At 38.9% G+C, this 13,194-nt stretch overlaps 1 protein-coding gene across 10 annotated transcripts in view; it reads right to left on the reverse strand.

Annotated features, from left to right (window-relative positions):
* The window catches only part of CELF2 (CUGBP Elav-like family member 2), a 559,898-nt gene that overhangs the window by 57,509 nt on the left and 489,195 nt on the right, over positions 1–13,194 (reverse strand). For all 10 annotated transcript variants that reach the window (XM_032985807.2, XM_032985805.2, XM_032985804.2 and 7 more), the window contains 2 exons: positions 12,031–12,165; positions 1,388–1,467 (listed from right to left, as the gene is read on the reverse strand). In XM_032985807.2, coding sequence (XP_032841698.1) covers positions 1,388–1,467; positions 12,031–12,165 — 215 coding nt within the window. The remainder of the gene's footprint in view (positions 1–1,387; positions 1,468–12,030; positions 12,166–13,194) is intronic.

The following is a 13,194-nucleotide window of genomic DNA, read 5'->3' on the forward strand; positions in this document are numbered from 1 at the left end:
ACAGCAGCTTTCTAGTAAAGATCATTCCAATTATTCTCATCTCATTGGCAGATTCTCATCTAAAACTGTATACTCAGGGTCTAAAAATGCATTGCACTGAAAAGAAAACACATCGATTATAAAAGAAGCTCAACCAAATTCAAACATGATGTGTGGAAAGACAAATAACTTTGCAATGCTGATATCATTACTTGTAGTATACAGGAAACAGTTAGTGACATTTTCATGCACTGGCTTGATTATTATCTTCTCCTTCTTCTTCTCTGTCCACCCTCCCACCCTTGGTCTCCCGCCTTGGTGTGTTACACAAAGCAGCTCAACGACATGACGCAATAATGATTGTTCAGCACCCAGCATGCTTTGGGAGACTAGAGCATTGCAAAGAAAAATCACTGAGAAAAAAAAATAATAATTGAAAGGTTCTGGTGAAAAAATAAATAAAAAAAGAAACAAGTGCACATAACATCAATGCCACCTCTGAGAAAAATCATCACTACACGAAGATACAGTATACATAATACAGTATAACATGCACTCTCCAATGATAAGCTAGAAGATCCAGAGTAAGTAAAGACTTCATACTTGTGCGGTTTTTTGTGCAAAATTCTGAAAGACCATGACAAAAATCACAGACTGAAAAAAGTTTTGAGATTGCCAGACAAGCTGTGGCATTTGATAACCACTCAATGAACGGATCGTTAGCCTGCAGCTATATTCACATTAAGTTAACAGGTTTAAAGTTTTGTGTTACTCATCGTGATAAAATACGAAGCCGTAGAGGCAGTTTGGAAGGAAATAAAGAGCGTTGCTTGTGAAGGGCCAGTCACGATGGTCCTCTGCAGGAAGTGCCACACTTTGATATGCTCTGTCATCATTAGCATTTTTATTGGCTACATGAAGAAGGAGAAATTATATTAAGTTAAAAAGAGATTCTATTTGCAGAAAAACACATGCACTAGTAACTCAGCGTGGCCAGGTTAAGTCTCTTGAGTTTTCTCAGAGCAGCGCAAACCGTAACACTTAAAAATCTATTTAAAAGGAACTAAGATTTTTCTTTGGGGTTATGTGTGTTAAAATTAAAGATAATTTACTCATCAGATATATTCTGAGTATGACCGAGGAGCGGTATTCACAGCATTTTTATTTTCTGCTGAAAGCCACTGAAAACAGGATCAAGAGCCATGTTTGGATACCACCCAGCAACCTTATTGTGCACTTTCAGGTCATTAAGAAAAATAAGCTTCACAAAGACAGGTAGAGTGAGTTGGTAAAAAGTTTAAATCTGTGATTGTCATGTGTCTGGTTTGATCCGGGAGAGCATGGCTTTACCATTCGCAATCATTTGCACAAAGAAAACAAAGAAAGGGCAAATGATACAGTACTGTACCTCCATGGTCTGAGACTGGTGCATGGCTTTGATTGCATTCTGTGCCATTGCCCTTGTAGAAAATGTGACAAACGCACAGCCTGTGGGAACAAGGGGACAGGGAGCAGGAAAGACAAAAAACAACAAGACAAAAGGGTTGGACGCTTGTTAAACCAACACAGTCTACGAGAACGGCCACAAGACGACACTGTTCTCAGTAGTACATAAAAATAAACAACTTCTCTAGTTTATTTATTGACAGTGCTGACTTGCTAATCTGACCATAGATGAAAGAAAAAAAAATTAGGTGGGGATAGGTGAGAAGAAAGAGTTTTTTCCTTCAATTTTTCTTTTTCTTTTATTTATTTTTTTCCTTTTCTTGTTTTTGTTCTTTAGCCACAGGGTTTGAAATAAGTAAGGCTTTTATTTAGACTTTGGATTGCATATTTTAGTCTATTGAGACCATGCATTAACAATTGCTTGCTATGGCTTTTGTGCAGGTAAATTGTGGATAGCGAATAAATGACTGGCATCACTGGCAGCTGAACTGGGAATTTAATAAGAGTCCATAATGTCACATAGTTCCGTGATGCACCAAGAACAACCATACAAATAAGGATGTGAAAAACTCCACTGTGTAGCCTGTGACTAAGTGTGAAAAGACTCAGACAAAATTCAGTAATGTAAGTGGAAACTCAACATTTAAGAAAATAACATATTAAAAATAAACATCTTTATGACTTTTGTTTCTCCAAGTCCTAGGTACAAATATAACTCTTTGATATATGAAAGCTACCATCAACTTGAACAATTCTGAAGCTATGTGCATCAATAACTGAAAAATCACTTCTTTCCCTCCTCAGCCTTTTAAATTGTTATGAAAAGCCAGTAGGCAAATGCCTGGGCTATTTTTCCACCCTTTCACTATTGTCAGTCATACCTACACTGGGCATTGTACAGGTCAACTTTTTTAGTGCGTGACTCACTGCCCTTTTGACTAATAAAAACATTGCCTTCTGAGATTTACATTTTATTCTTCATGCACCCTTGGGCATCTTAAAGAAAAAGACTGTGAAATTAATGCAGATTCAGGCTGATTTCGTAATAATACCATGGCACACTAAAAGCTTAGCTAAAGCAACACAGACTTATTTCACTTGTGATCTCTAATGACTTTAAAAGTGCATTGATTTTCAGCTCCCTTAGCCTTGCACAGTTTGAACTTAGGTTTCAGAGAATAATTTAGTGTTCCACTCAATTTCCTCAAAACATTATTATTATTACTACTTAAAAGATTTCCAAATGAAGCAAATCTAAGCACTGAGAGGCTAAAGCATATTGTCATTTTAGAGCTAATGCATGAAAGCTACTTTCTGGCATCAAAAATACAATATTGTTGCCCCTGTGGCCAATGGGCAAAATAAACCATTTTGCAATCCAACAAGCAACAGATTGTTTGGTTTATGCAAATCAATTTGAGGCATAAAATACCTTTTCTTTTTTGCTCCATGTGTACCTGGTAAGATTATCAAGTCAAGACTGTATTCACATTTTAATCAAACAACAGTAAGAGAAAGCAATGCCTGATCATTACCCAAAAGCACTACATCTAGTCATGAAGATAAAGTCAATGCATTTTTGCATCATGCGCTTTTTTTTTTTTTTTTTTCCTTTTAATGTAAAGGCCCTTGATACAAGAGAACCTAAACTGGCTTATGTACCTCTGGCTGATAAGTGAGCATCACAAAATAAGAAGTTGGAATTCTTTTATGCAAACTTCATGGCGATGTTGTGACTCTACTTATTTCTTAGATAACGTAACAGCTGATGATGTCTTTCTGCTGTTTGGCCACACTACGTGTTGCTATACTATTCTTATTCAGCAACAAATTTCTATCAAAGAAAATGATGTAACAAAACAACTTTCTGTATGGCAATCTAGACAAAATGTGCAGTAGAAGGGTAAATAAACTACTGTACCTCCACCAGATTCCATATTGCTGCTGTGCACTAAAATTAAAGAGGCCCAAATTTACCATCAGTCTCAAAGTAATCTCTCTTAAAAACATTTCTGTTATTATCATTAACAGAGGAAATAACACCAAGGATTTTCATTTCCCGTCTTGCAAATTCAATGGGGGATGAGCACAAATGGAGATATACTGGAGGGCAGGCAAGAAACCCCATACAGAGCCTTGAATAATATTGTTTATAATGGTCAAGAAACTGCTTCATTCACTTCTTTCGCTCTCATTATCCAGGAGTGTGTGACAATTACTGAATGGAGGCTTAGAATTCGTAAGAAGCATGTAAAATGTCAACAAAAATCAATAAGACACAGTTTATGCATTTATCACAATTTCTACCCAGCAGTACTGCTGTAAGTAACTTACTGAGAGATGTTGCAATTAGCAGGTCTCAAAAGAAATGTGAATCAGCAGAGAAATAAAGCTGCACTCCTCTCAAGATAAAGCAGACTCTCTCTTCCCTCTCTTAAGCTTTTTCTCTTTTTAACAACAAAGCTCAGCTGTTGGGGACTTTCAGTGTCCAACACTATCGCAAAACCTTCCTCCTTGTTCCTCAGCCCAAATCCATTTGCGTGGATCACACTGCCTTTGTCGTGGGGTGAACAGACCTTTGTAGCAGATCTCTGTGATGTGACATACAGGGAGCTACCGATTTGAAAGAAACTTGTTCTCTGGGTGAGGGGAATGCCTGATGAATGAGGTTATGTGGCTTGAATATGAGCATTTGGAAACAGCATTCCACAGAGAATACAGGACTGCATTTTAATTATGGTTTGCCAGCCAGAGGGTACAAGGTTAGGTCCCCTTGTTATCTCCAGTTGACAGGCCATTTCCCACCACTGGACAGTGGCCATTTGCACAGTAAATACCCAATTTGCCTCAATAATCATGCTAAAAATTCAGTAGACAACCTTATTTCCAAATTATTTGAAAACCTAGACCTTCAGTTGTTACCATCAAGTACCCCAATTAAATGCTAGCGAATTTAACCATCTTTGCATACATTTCTACATGTATTCACATTCAAGGGTCATTTTTTTCAGCTACCAAACCTGGACACTTGCACACAAAATATGTAAATTTATGATGCATGCACATATATTTTATTATGTGTGAATCATGAGATTTTTTCCTTCATGACTGGACTGCCACACTGGACGGGAGATAAGCCTATATCATAGGATTCAGTCCACTTAACTCAATCTCTGAACTTGCATATATAATTTAGGTATTCAGAAAAGCTGTTCTTCTCAGATGCTTGTATTCTCTGCCACAGGCAATTGTAGTACCTTTTCCTATACGGGGTACATATACATTTTAGGATGATGCTTTCATTGGGCACTTACAATTTAATCAGAAGTTGGTGTTTAAGGACACTGGATTTCACTTATTTAGGCCAATGAGCTCTGCCTGAACCATCCTGTACTCTTGCCAGAGCAGTTTCTGAGGAGTTCGGAAAGCCCTTTTCAGCATACTCTCACTCACTGTATCTCATGGATACAGGTGGTCTTTTGGGAATATACTGCCAGCTTTAGGACCGTAAATCACAATTGTAAGAGGACAAGACTAATCAGATTTCATGCCTCATGGTGCAAGGAAACAAGAAAGATTTCCATGGCCTCTTACCTCATTCTATGAAGCACTACACTGACTGTAGTGCTGTGGGCCGAGGTCTTCCGGCCCAATAGCTACAAGCAAACTATTTCTGTTCTACCATACCAAGTCTCAATACTTCAATTACCCCCTTCTTACTGCACCTATGGAGCTCTCTGGGAGAGAAATCATGGAGGAGATATTTCTATAGCTAATGCCTTGAAATTACTTCAATTTGTACCACCAGCTACCAAACAACAACAAAAAAACCCATATGCTTTTGTAAATACAGCCAACCTGCAAGTCACCTTGCAGTTATTTATCACCTCTGGTTTTAAAATGTCAGGGATCACTGACAGAAACAAAAGGGAGGGAAAAAGGAGATCTAACAGTTTTAGTTGTTTCTCCAAGGCTGCCTTCTCACCCCTTCCACCAGATAAATGATTGACTGGGGAAAGGTTGCTTGAAGTAATTTCCTCCTGCAGGCAGAATCAGAGGGAGGCACTCAGCCCTGTCACAGAAGATACTTTGGAGCACATTATCACATTTGCCATCTTGGATGAGAGAACATCTAAACTCACAGGGTTGGTCCTTACCCCCCTCCCACACCGAACTGAAAGAGAATTTTGAATAGGCTCTGAAATTTGATAAGCTTCCTTCTCAACCTGTGCCGTCCCAAACCTAGGGCTGGCTGCTCAAGCAATTGAATTATTTGAAATATTTAAAAAAGCTCAGCACTGCCCCATTTCACCTTCAGCTTCACTCGATTCTTCTCATCTCAAGCTTTCATAGACTGTTTTGAAACATTCAGTCAGCAGTTCATGCACAGTCTAACACAACATCAATACCAGAAAGCTGCAAGTAAAATAGAACATTTTTAAGTACGGAAGCCTCAAGGTAAGGGGTCTGATTTCATACCTACACAAGAAACCTTCCACATTAACCTACTGTTGTCTTCCAGAAGTTTTAAAGCCCCCAAACCCTCAGCGAAGGCAAAGCGAGATGCAAAACCCCTAGACATTTTTGAATCAGGTCTAGAGTTAAAAATGGAAGTTTAAAACTGTGGCTTTATAGTTCTGGAGATGAAAGAAAGGCAGATGTAATCAATTAGGAAAAAAGCCCAACAAACAGTGACCCCTCTGACACAGAAGGAAGCTCAAGAGATTTTCAAAGTCATCTGAGCAATCGCAGTGCTATGTATGGCGACTGCACAGCTGGTGGTGTAATGGTTGCACTACAGCTTCCTAGTTCACTGTAAACAAGGTTTTTCTTCAATTTCTGTGACGAGACAATGGTGAAAAGCTGCCAAAATACTCCTGCAAGAAGTATTTAGGATCCTCTTAGTTGAAAGCCTCTATTTAAAGAAAAGATAAGGCTTGAATAAAAAGCTATGGAAAATGAAGCATGATAAAAATAAGCTCTAGTTGTGTTAAAATATTTTTAGCTGAGATTGCAAAGTAGACCTTCCCTTTTCTACACAGTGCTGATATAGCACAGTCTGAAGGAAGGAACAGCCTGGGAAAGAGCCTTCTAATGAAGACATCACACAAAAATCTGTCTTAGTGGTTAAAATACATTTCAGCTACAAACTAAGACATCAAAGTGTTTATTGCACAGACATTTGGTCGTTAGGTATTGCTTAAGACAGACAACAACAGATCTGAGACCAAGTGCAACAACTCAGCCTAAAATAAAGCTTTTTGAAAAAGTCACAGTGAAACTCTTTATTTTATGCATATCAGGCACATAAAGGTAACAAGAGACACTTCCTGTAATCATGTCTCATCTCTTTGACGTTACTGACTTCTCTTGACTATCAACCAGATGACAGATTCTAGATTTTAAATATCCTGAAGTTCATGGTTTGCTTGAAGCATTTCTAATTGGACAGTTGATTAACCACCCTGCAAAGTACAGAGTCCAGTAACTGGAATTCACACAAAACCAGAAGCAAATGGGTACTAAAGACCACATTCTCTAACAGTGCCTCGATGACCCTCATGTTGGAATAAAAACTCTTGTAAACTATTTCATTACGGAATTCCCTCTGGGGAGGGATTGCTTCAAAGCTGCAGTAACGGAAATCTGAGATGTAGTTACTGGCCAAAGGCCAGTAGAGACACTGGTCACTTGAATGTGTTTATTCCTTCCTAGCTTCAAAAGAGTTGCAGCAGTGGAAAAAGAAAATTAAATATGCCATAATGATTGGAAAAAATTAAAACATTACCGTGTTACAGTAAAAGAAATAAGGCATGGAAGTGCTTCTGAAGAGCAATCAAAAATACAGCATTTCCACTGTCCTCGTTTCCCATCACTTACTGATATACAAGTCAGAAAGACGCTCCTAATCCAGGCTGTTCCCATGGCTGGCATTTCATGTCACTTTAGCTCAGAAAGGAGCAGTAAATATACATAAGGAAAAACAAACAGGCATAAAACCTCCTCACCCTTCACTGCAATTAATTATGATGCAAATACTAATTTTCTTTTACTAATTCATTAAGAAAACCCATGAATCTGAAAGTTATTAATGGATTTTCATGAAATTAAATTGCCTGACCATGGTATACCTCTTCATGTCATTTCTAATGTGCTCTTAAAGCAGAGAAAGAAAAAAAAAATCCTTTTAATCAATGTCTGCAGAAATGTTCACTTGTTCCATGTGCCTGGTGATGTTTTGTTAAAAATTCATGCAGTTAGGAGCCTAGAAGATGTAGAAATACACATTTTGAGTTTTTCCACAATTTTCATGGTATATCCAAGTGTCTCTACATGATATTAGCTTTTCTTTTTTTTTTTTTTTTTTTTTTCCAGTGCATGCTATTAACCAGTTGACATCTTTCTGGTATCTGTTATATAAATCTGCACTTAGCAATACAGCAGAATAATTTGCTGTGGGGTCCTCTTGTGATAAGGATAAGAGGATTTTTTAAATCATCATTATGGATGGTAATAATTCCTAGAGTGATACAGAGATATTGATCCACCGATCTAAAACAACATTTTACAGAGGTAAAGGAGCATTGCTATCCTTATTTTAAGGAATGGGATAACAAAGAGATGCTGAGACCAACTCGCTGTCAATACAGCCTATCAGTGGCACAGCTACAAATCGAACTTGGGTATTTTTGGCTATTTTTGCACACGCCCGCTATCATCGCATGGCTGCCAGTGTTGGCATCTCTGGTCATGTAGACATTACATAGTGCTAGGAGTCAGGAGGTCTGAAAGTTTCCTTAAGCCATTTACAATAAGTGATTTAAAATCTTAATCATCTGAGGCAGTTCACTTCTGCTTTTTCATGATAATGAAGCTTAGCACATGATATCACAATCATGAATTTTTGTAAAGCATACTTAGCTCTCCAGAAGAAGTGCTGGATTAAACAACCCTGAAGGCTGAATCCTTCTCTTTGAATAGTGAATATAGTACAGTCAGTGGCAAGCTTCTTTAGATAGTCCCATGAACCCTGCTAAAGCGAAGGCCAGCCTCCATGTCTGTTGAGTCCCTGGTTTCTTTATCTCTACAGCCAACAGGGTATTTTTATTTTTTAATACTTTTCACAGCTGGGAATTACTCTCTGCCAGCTAACTAATTTCATGGGGACTATCCCAGAGCCTTTGTAAGGTAACGCCTTTTGGTTGCTGCCTACTTATTGTAGCTGGCTGGAATATAACAAGTTGCAGACATAAACAATTATTTCTTAGATTCAGGAATGAACAACGGTGAGGAAAAAAAAAATATTCTGGGAAAAAAAATCTCAGTTTCTTTAAAGTATACTGCTCCACCACTGGTGCTTTGAATCATTATTTTAGTCTTGTTTTACAGATGAGTTTCAAACAGCTGACAATAGGAATTTGGAGTGGAAATGCTGATGGTCCATTATCAGTAGTGACAGCAATGGGTGCGACTTTATTAAAGTTCTGTCAACTCTTGGCTAGAAACTACAATAGAAACAACCAGTTCAATCTCCCTCTCTCTTTATCTTAGCACTTATATCACACTCATCACAAAGTGTTACATTTTCCCTTGATGCCACAGGACGAGATTTCTCCTTGCTACTGGAGCCATGTGGTACACTACAACCCTACATCTTGCCTATGAGTTGACAGCAGAATGTTATTGTACTAGTGGTAAGGTTGCTGTTGTAGCATAGTCATGGCCTAAAAGTCACCTGAAACCTTTTCACTCTTTACTAAGAAAAGAAAAAAAAGCAGCACAAACGAAAACTGTTCTACTGAGCAGTGTAGACGAGAGCTATTCCTTGTAACTATCTGCTGGTAATAAAGATTATTTGCCTGAACCCTTCAACAAAGCTTGAAAGTTGGCATTAATACCAATTAATATACTTTTCAGGCTCTTTTCGTCCAAGATACCATGATGTGCACTTGTTATGCAATTGGAAAGAGATGCCAAACAGAGTTTACTGGATCATATTTCCATCTCACTGCTGTAAGGACTGTGAGTTTCTGAAGGCTCTGGCATGGTGAGGACAGTGTTTTTTTAAGACAATTTTTCATTCACACTTCTGTGTCTAGAAGCGAAGCACATCTGGACAGGTGCTGGGAAAACAATTACTATTTGTGGCAAAGGGGATTTAACATATCGGAAATGGATTTAACATGTTGGAAATGGCAACATGAATTAAAACTTGTTAAGTATTCTAATTTGTTACTAAGGTTTAACTATAAATTCTCCCTCTTGCTTTAGTGAAGCAGCTTTTCACCCTCTGCTTTTTCAGCCAAGCTCCCTCCACTGCAAATCTCCCTTAGCACTCTTAATTCTGACTGCAATACCAACCATTTTCCAAACACTTTCCCTTCTCTCATGGAGTGGTGGTTTTGTGAACCTGATAAACATCTGCCTGAAACCCTGGTTGGCACAGCTGAACTCATTTTCAAGTGTCAACATGGGTGTGTAGAAAGCAATTCAAGTTTAACAAGGCATGATGCATGAGGGCATGATAGAATATCAGTTGTGATTCTGACCAAAATAAACCCGAGTGGCAGAGAGGATATGGCTCTGCTACAACTACTGGTGTGTGACCTACCTGGACCGAGATCTTCAGCCTCCACCAGAAGAGAGCTACAAATTAACTCTACAGCACTGCTGGCCTGCAGACGACGGTGCCTGATACACTGGTGACATGGCTTAAAAATCTCAGCTTCTAATTATTGTTAGATTGCTATTTATGGCAGTACAAAACTACCCACCAACCTCACTTACCCTGTTGGATTTCATAATTAGCTTTTCTATGCTCGTGCTATATCCAATTTCTGTTGAATAAAATCAAATGTGCAGTGGGAATTCTGTGGATCCCAGAAAAGATCCATTTCTTTGTTGGGTGATGCTAGGGAGTCAATTAAATCTTTTTGGGGCTCAAGACATCTGATGCCCAGATCTTGTTATTTCAGCAATTAATTAGCTCCTTTCCCACTTGTGTCTTTCATCACCCCTTCTCTGTGCTACTTACAGAATGGAATCAGTGAAAATCAGAAAAATGTGTCTTGCCTCAGTGTTGGGTCTAGAAGGATAGTGACAGCACTTGATTCCATCAGTTAACATTCATTACTGAGTTGTAGGAACCATCCTCAGAGCTTTCCCCTAGTCTTCCCCAAGGCAAAAGCCATGATCCTGAGGCATTCCTTGCCTGAAGGGTCTGCTGCATCCCAGCCCCGAAAGTTGTGGGATGGCAGGCTAAGCATGCATAAATGTGAGCAATTTTTTGGGGGCTCCCTGTTTATTGTCAGAGTGTCTTTTCAACCAGTTCTCATTATTCAGAAGTAGTATAATAACTGCTTTCAAGCAGTACTATGAAGTATAGGAATACCTGCAACCTCCTCTGCTGAAATTTAGAGGCATTTTAAAGAAGCTAGGTTGTACACAAAACAAAAAACCGCATGCACAAATTGTTGCACAAAATACTGTGGACCCTAGATCCTACTGAAAACAAGTAGATCCAAAAGTAAAGAAAAATATCTGCATCTATACCTATGTAAAATGGATACTATTACTTTTTCTGTGCCTTCTGAAAATGTAATAAAATGCATAAACTGTGCTTTCTATGTATTTTTTTTTTTTTTCTATAGAAGTGGTGTTTTCACAGCTCCACACTTAAAATTACATTACTCTCCGTGCTGTTAAATGGCAATGGCTAGTACCAAAGCATCCTTCCGCACTAACAGATGGGACTATCACTATTTTCTTTTCTAGTCAGCACCACCTGGCACTGAGTGTTTGAGGAGGTTCATGATCTGAGAATAATTTCAGGCCCATATACCATGGAGTTAATATGCAGCCTGGGTCATCAATATACATTTATTTTTCTTTTCAATATGTTTTCACAGGGCCTTTCCCCAAAAGGCACTTTTGCATTCAAAAGGGATCACCGGCTATTGAAGTCTATGCTGCACTTCATTTCCAAAGTTCAGGTCAGCCACTTGACCGCTCTTGGTGGTGCTGCTTAACACCTTTGCCCTGCTTTTTGTGTTGTGATAGGGGCACAAGATTTAAAAGTCCTTTTTAGAAACTTTCGTCCAGGCAAAGCTCTCAGGTTCAAGCTAACCTCTTTGTTTCTCAGTTAGTGCAGACCTATGTTTTGCATACAGTTATAGAAAACACAGGAATGGAGGAGATAGTGCTACAGTGTGGGCTAGTTCCCATGACCCTGTATGCCTTCAAGCAGCCATTTACAGTCCTTTTTTTTTGGCCTTATGCTTAAAAGTAGAAATGGGGTCAGGGACGGATCTTTCATTTTGTGAGAGCAGAAAACTGAGGGTGGTTTCTCAGGGTGCAAAGGAACCTTTCCAGCTGACAAACAGGGTGATAACACAAGCTAATACGCTGGCACCGAGACCTTTCTGACACTGGAAATAAAAGGTGATAATTTCAGTCACTGTGAAAAGTTCACGTGGATGCCTTCATCACGTGGGACATATTACAGTATAACCTCTAGCTGCAGACAGCAGCTATGCCTACCTTGGCTGAGACATATAGCTCCCAATTAGCACTTAAGGAAAGAGACTTTACAGACTGCACACTCACCTCTGCTCAGCCCATCTGGTCCCCGAAGGATTCGGCATTCTTCTATCTGGCCGAACGGAGAAAACATCACCCTGATATCATTCTCATTACACTTCTTCGAAACCATTCCTATGAACAATTTTCTGTCTTCCACAGCTAGAAGATAAAAATAATGAATGAGCAAAGGCCATTTCATCTTTTTTCCTGTGATCAATGCTTCATTACCACATCAAACCAAGCTCCAGTCATGTGAGTCTGGCTCTGTAACTGAAGACAAGTCCTAAGGCAAACACTTTATACTTACAACCTCCCTTCCCCTCTTCCTCCCCCACCCCAAATCTCTCATTTTTCTTTCTCACTCTTCTTTTTCTAGTGGTGCTTGTTGTTTATATAACATATTAATTGGCTGCCTTAGTCATTCTGCATATGCCTCTCCATCGCAGCTTCTAAGAGAAAAGCATCTTCGTTTAGAGAGACTTTTAAAGATATCTTTGCATAGATTTTAATTCAGATAAATTCCCTCACCTCCCTCATGTATGAAAGAAATCGTGACAGGGGTGAGAGTGAAGAAGGGATTGTGTGCGTAATGATATGAGCTAATGCAAAATATTCCTGAGAAATGTTTTGAGAGCGGCTCCTATCTGAGCTTTCAATTTCAGCCAACTTAATGCATGGCACTCGAAAAGCAGATGTGTAATGACTGCTCTGGAAAAAGAATGCATTATATTTTCCTGATTTTTTTTTTCCAGACTGCCACAGCCATCTCGCCTTCAGGAGGATAGAAGGCATATTCCAGGGCATCACTTTAACAAGGGGGGCTGCATAATGCTTTGCCAGAGCCAAACCCTTTGATTTGTAATGATGCTGAGTTTGCAAAAGAACATGAAAAAGGTGCTTTACCTGAATTATTGGTAGTCTATTTCCCGCCTGCTTTGTCACCAAAATCAGCACAAGCTGGACTGCTGCAGCAGGATGCATGCAGCCCTCTTAATCAAACTCAAATTTACAGGTCTAAAGCTGTGGAATCTTGTCAAAAATGAAATGGGTCATCAAAGCTTAATTCACCCTGGAAAGACTTAAAAATGTTAACACACCCTCCTATCTCTGTTAAACCAAAAATCTAAGTGCTTATTATACAGTATGTACACCAGTGCTTTCTTCTTCTCTTGAAATGGCATGTAAATC

This window comes from Tyto alba, unplaced genomic scaffold (genome assembly GCF_018691265.1).
Source record: "Tyto alba isolate M040663 unplaced genomic scaffold, T.alba_DEE_v4.0 Super-Scaffold_2, whole genome shotgun sequence".
In the NCBI taxonomy this organism is placed as follows: Eukaryota; Metazoa; Chordata; class Aves; order Strigiformes; family Tytonidae; genus Tyto; species Tyto alba.